We start from the raw sequence: 6,000 nt of genomic DNA on the forward strand, positions 1-6,000 counted from the left end.
TTCAAAGAATCTGGACAAGAGTTCAGCAAATAAAGTGTCCAAGAGAAACATGTTTTGTTTAACCACTGTGCATCCTGACAACCCAGCTGAGGCAATTCCAGCATCTAAACAAAAAATAAATAGCATGGAAAGCTTTGTACTATGGATACACATTTAGGGGTCGATTCAGTCACACGCTTAAGTCAGAAAAGCAGGTAGCTGCACATTTTTTTCACTTAAGGGTATTTTCCCACACGCTTAAGTCTGGGGTTTAAGTGCACTTAAGCAGTGGACGCGCTTTGGCCAAAGAAACACCAAAATATGGGCGTGCCGTATGTAAATGACTCTTAAGTGCATTTGGCCACTGACTTAAGTGCACTTACATGTATTTTTCACTATGTGCTCTGTAGGGCTGCATTAGGTCACATGTCTGTACATGGCGTTCAGAAAGTCGAACAATACACTGTGAAGTGTAGATCTGAGTGGGGAACGGTGCCATTGGCTTTGGATGAGCTGAACTGTCAGTGCTGTCCCTTTAGCTTCACACCCCCTTGTGGAATTGGAGTGCTGACATTTCAGGGACTCCCCATGCCTGTGATCACACTTGCATGTTACAATGTAACAAAACAAAACGTTTTACATTTATTATACATTTAAAATAAATGTCACAATTCAAAATGCACGTGAATAATTCACATAATTATTTTAAAATTATATAACAATTTTGTATATAGCGATATACACTCACCTAAAGGATTATTAGGAACACCTGTTCAATTTCTCATTAATGCAATTATCTAATCAACCAATCACATGGCAGTTGTTTCAATGCATTTAGGGGTGTGGTCCTGGTCAAGACAATGTCCTGAACTCCAAACTGAATGTCAGAATGGGAAAGAAAGGTGATTTAAGCAATTTTGAGCGTGGCATGGTTGTTCGTGCCAGACGGGCCGGTCTGAGTATTTCACAATCTGCTCAGTTACTGGGATTTTCACACACAACCATTTCTAGGGTTTACAAAGAATGGTGTGAAAAGGGAAAAACATCAAGTACGCGGCAGTCCTGTGGGCGAAAATGCCTTGTTGATGCTAGAGGTCAGAGGAGAATGGGCCGACTGATTCAAGCTGATAGAAGAGCAACTTTGACTGAAATAACCACTCGTTACAACCGAGGTATGCAGCAAAGCATTTGTGAAGCCACAACACGCACAACCTTGAGGCGGATGGGCTACAACAGCAGAAGACCCCACCGGGTACCACTCATCTCCACTACAAATAGGAAAAGAGGCTACAATTTGCACAAACTCACCAAAATTGGACAGTTGAAGACTGGAAAAATGTTGCCTGGTCTGATGAGTCTCGATTTCTGTTGAGACATTCAAATGGTAGAGTCAGAATTTGGCGTAAACAGAATGAGAACATGGATCCATCATGCCTTGTTACCACTGTGCCGGCTGGTGGTGGTGGTGTAATGGTGTGGGGGATGTTTTCTTGGCACACTTTAGGCCCCTTAGTGCCAATTGGGCATCGTTTAAATGCCACGGCCTACCTGAGCATTGTTTCTGACCATGTCCTTCCCTTTATGACCACCATGTACCCATCCTCTGATGGCTACTTCCAGCAGGATAATGCACCATGTCAAGCTCGAATCACTTCAAATTGGTTTCTTGAACATGACAATGAGTTCACTGTACTACCATGGCCCCCACAGTCACCAGATCTCAACCCAATAGAGCATCTTTGGGATGTGGTGGAATGGGAGCTTCGTGCCCTGGATGTGCATCCCACAAATCTCCATCAACTGCAAGATGCTATCCTATCAATATGGGTCAACATTTCTAAAGAATGCTTTCAGCACCTTGTTGAATCAATGCCACGTAGAATTAAGGCAGTTCTGAAGGCAAAAGGGGGTCAAACACCGTATTAGTATGGTGTTCCTAATAATCCTTTAGGTGAGTGTATACTGTAAGTATATACAAGTCCATTATCATTAGACAAAATTAACGCATATGCCTCGTTAATATACAGGCGGGCCAATTAGGCTAAATGACTGGTGAGTTTGATAAAATGAGTGAACCATAGTCTCGAAGGAAATAGTGTGTTCTCAGAATCCTAAGCCACAGTGCAGGTACAGTACTTGGACTCCTGCAAGAGTGGGACAGACGAAGACACCCTCATCTTGATGGACTTCAGCTAACACTGAGTCACTTCCCTTCAGTTCATGCTACTAATAATAGTAACATTTACAGCTTATCTTTTGGTTGGGAATATTTGCTTGCACACAGAATTGTTATGAAAGAGGGGGAAAAACAAATATGTTGTTTCGTATAAGTGTATTGTATCCTTGTCAAAATAAAAGAGTTTTTGAGGATTACAATTAGCTTCACAATGTAAATTAAATAGTCCATTTTCCACATTTTGCTTTTTGCCGAAATCCATTCATACACTTTTCTTGCTTGATACATTACTTGTACTTCTTGCACGGCTGGGCTGCAAAACACATAATTTTTTGAGCACTTTTCTGACTTGTGCGCCTGATGGGAGAATAGACCCCTTACTGCATAAGTAATTTTCTTACCTTAAAAATGGGCTGTTTACAAACCTGAGGCAATTTTTTCAAAAGAAACTTATTATCAATAGCTTTGCTATGTCAAAGAAAAAGTAATAATAAACTTTCAACAAAGAAGTTCATCCCGATGAAGGAAAGTAGCATTTGAGTGTGGCTCAGCCTTGAGAGTTTTTTGACTAAATAATTGCCACATTGAGAAAGTCAGACATTCAGCTCCATTTCCAATGTGTTACCATGGTGATGCGTTAAATTGAGGTTCCGCTTTAACTTTCTGTGTTGTCTGTTTGAAATGTAGTGCAGTAGCTTCCTCAAAAAACTCCAACAGATTTGTTAAACAGGATCTACCTCTCCTAAATCCATGTTGGCTACCCCTCTTTGATTATAGCCTCCATAACTTTACCAGTTATACAAGTTAGACTGATTGGCCTATAGTTTGACAAAAGAAATTAAAAGCGAAGCAAAATGACATCATGGTTACCCCTCAGCAACATCTTTGAAGAGCATGGGCAGACTGGGCCGCTGCCGGCGTGATTCTGGAATGGCGTATTGGGCCTGGGGTGCAGGCAGAGCTTGGGTACTGCTTGCACACGTTTTGCCGCTCACACACGTACATAGAGGTAGTAACGGTGTCGATATGGTAAAACAGGCACAGTAGTGACACGGGGCTCCCTCCCAATCCTCTCTCACAAGTGGAAAGTGCGGCTTTGGTCACGGCATGCATAAATAAAAAAGAACAAACCATAAAGTTTGATACAACTGAAAAATCAGAGAATCATGCAGATCCACAGCTCATTTACAGTAAATGGGGGCTTACGGACCAGACGTCATGGAGATTTGAAGTGCTTGCAAAATACCCTTAGAAATAATGAGTCAAGTGGTTGAAAACATGATGGCCATTCATTAAGCTGTTAAGCGTCTTTGCCATACTGAATATATTTTAATACATACTGCCCTGTCATTCCCATTTTAAGTTTTTCTCCTGTTTCACACATGTAAAGTGCATTATAATTGAAATAAAACATGCACAGGGGAAAATAATAATTGATTTAATTAGTCATAAGAAATCCAGGCTATTTCACTAACTCCTCTGTCATTAAGTTTTCTGTACTAGATTCACATAAAGACACATCTAGACATTTCTCCAAAACAATGATAACTTTCATAAAATGCATAAAAATAGCATGGTTGTAGCATATAGGGCCACCAACAAAAACAAGTACAGACAAATCAACAAGCACTCCCCTTCATAACCACAATGCCTGCATCCCGCATTCGAAAGCCTTCACATCGAGTCCCTTCAGATATGCTAGCTCAGGCTCACGAGGTCAACAGGATGAAAATGTCAATCATGGTCGAGCAAAAGAGCTCAATCGATTATTTTTCAAGTTTGTTATTAAACAAATTTTGAGAAAGACCAAAGTTATGGCATTGACATGAATTCTATATTAAGTTTTACCTACTCTGATCTAAATATTGAACAATAACATGATTTATTTGAACTTTCTGGTTAAACTTTATTAATAACCCGAATAGCCAAGAAATGAAAATGAAATTGAAAGAATGTAACAGGAACAAAAGGTGAAAATCTGTCAAGAACAAATGTAAAACATATACTTGATATAGACTGACATGCCCATTTATTTATTTATTGCATGCATCATTTTGTTGGCATTTAAGGTATTAACCCATAGTGGGACAGAGACGTTTTGTATGTTAAATACCTTCTGTGATAAAGGCAATAATGCTCCTACGATGTTCTGAAAAGATTTATTGCAAATACCGTTTTGCACAAGTATTTCAAAACAGTGTCAACATCACTTCAATGCTACTGTTATTGGTAACATGAAGGTTTTTGAATTATATTGTTGTAGGACAAAGCCGCAAAAGTGGTGTGTGTGTTTTAAAAAGAGGCTGAAATGTTATATAAAATGACAAGTGATACCTATTACATATTATACTAGTGCACATATTTGCCACATTAAAATGTCAGTTTGAGGTGCGGACGGTTTATTTCCTGTGGTTGATTTTTAAACAATACTTTCAAGCTGCATTTCTGGGAATGCTGCCATGAAGCGCGTGTGTGCTGGGAGCAGTTAAACAGCACCAGCCTCTCACTGGTGCCATGCTACAGCTGTGCTTGTTGACCTGGCACAGAGCTGCACCGCTTTAGCCCAAGAAAGGTGCGGTGGATTTCTAATACTGATGGGATACATGCAGAGTGTGTATCTATGCTTTGGAAGGTGCTATAAGCTGTTAGGTAGTAGCACACAAATCAGAATTAGCCCTCTCTGAATTTACACATGCCTTGAAGTATAGTCAAAAGTAACAAAAGAACAATACAACTTTGAATGCAGAATGAAAAAATATATATATTATTATATGTGTGTGTGTGTGTATATCCTTTCACAAATGTACACCCACTTTTACATTTACTTGCTAATCTGACAATTTCGTCCTAATAAAGTTTTACCAGTTATGCAGATGGATATTACTTGCATATTTCACATGCTATAGTATTATAGTACTACAGCGAGGTCCCTCCTGGTATCTGGTCCATGAGTCTTCAATAACTAGGTGCTGTTAATAGCACACCCCATGTAGAGACATACCTGAGGTCATTCTGCACACAAAAGCCCTTGTTTCTTGCCAGGTTGGTCAAGAATGTCCTTCTGCTGGAGCCCATCTTTCTCTCCACTAGGTAGATGGTCGCGTCCCTGAACTTGACTTCATGCTGGACCTGGAGGTTCTGCTCAGGCTGCCTTTTCCTTTTCTTCACCTGCGGCTGGATCGGTGTGTGGATCATTGTCCAAAAACAAATGTGAAAATGCAGTGATCTTTGGCTTCAAACATTTTTATTTAGGTTTTTTTTCTCTTGAACTAAAACGCCCTTGATGATGTCATTGTTTTTAGCTCTGTCTTTTTTTTCTCAGCAGCACAACTTGACATCTGTGATGAACAGCAGACAGAAACACAGACGGACTGAAAGAATGGCAGTTTGATACTGCAGGTGTTTTGGGTGAATGTAATTTGATAAACTATGCATCATGCCATTTGTAAAATCTTGAAACCTGCAAAAACTCACTCAGGTTATTGCTTTATATAACTTCTATCAATTAAATAAATGTTTTTTAATTTAATAATTTCATTTAAATTAATGCGGTACATGTATTCCCAATACTCTGCAATTCCATTAGAATCACTGCAAATATGATAGTAATTTGGCTAATATTTTGTATAGCCTAAAGCAGTACCTTTCTTAAGCATGTCAGCCTAGCTTATAATGACACTGCATTACCGCACCCTCTCTAATCTCTTCACAATAAGACTTCAGGTATTTTCACTATATTAGTCATACAATTACTGTTGAACTAGTCGTATACATTCTGGTGATCGTGTATATATGTTTTCACTCACAAAAGACTGCAAGTAACATTGCCGAAAGGGATGAATGAA

The 6,000-nt window shown here is 39.4% G+C and overlaps 1 protein-coding gene across 1 annotated transcript in view; it reads right to left on the reverse strand.

The window, feature by feature from the left end:
• dntt (deoxynucleotidyltransferase, terminal) overlaps positions 1-5,350 on the reverse strand; it is a 91,138-nt gene extending 85,788 nt beyond the window's left edge. Inside the window, exon 1 of the mRNA XM_072709612.1 lies at positions 5,157-5,350. Within this exon, the coding sequence (XP_072565713.1) occupies positions 5,157-5,350 (194 nt within the window). The remainder of the gene's footprint in view (positions 1-5,156) is intronic.
• Between the last annotated feature and the right edge of the window lie 650 nt (positions 5,351-6,000).

Source organism: Paramormyrops kingsleyae, chromosome 3 (genome assembly GCF_048594095.1).
Source record: "Paramormyrops kingsleyae isolate MSU_618 chromosome 3, PKINGS_0.4, whole genome shotgun sequence".
In the NCBI taxonomy this organism is placed as follows: domain Eukaryota; kingdom Metazoa; phylum Chordata; class Actinopteri; order Osteoglossiformes; family Mormyridae; genus Paramormyrops; species Paramormyrops kingsleyae.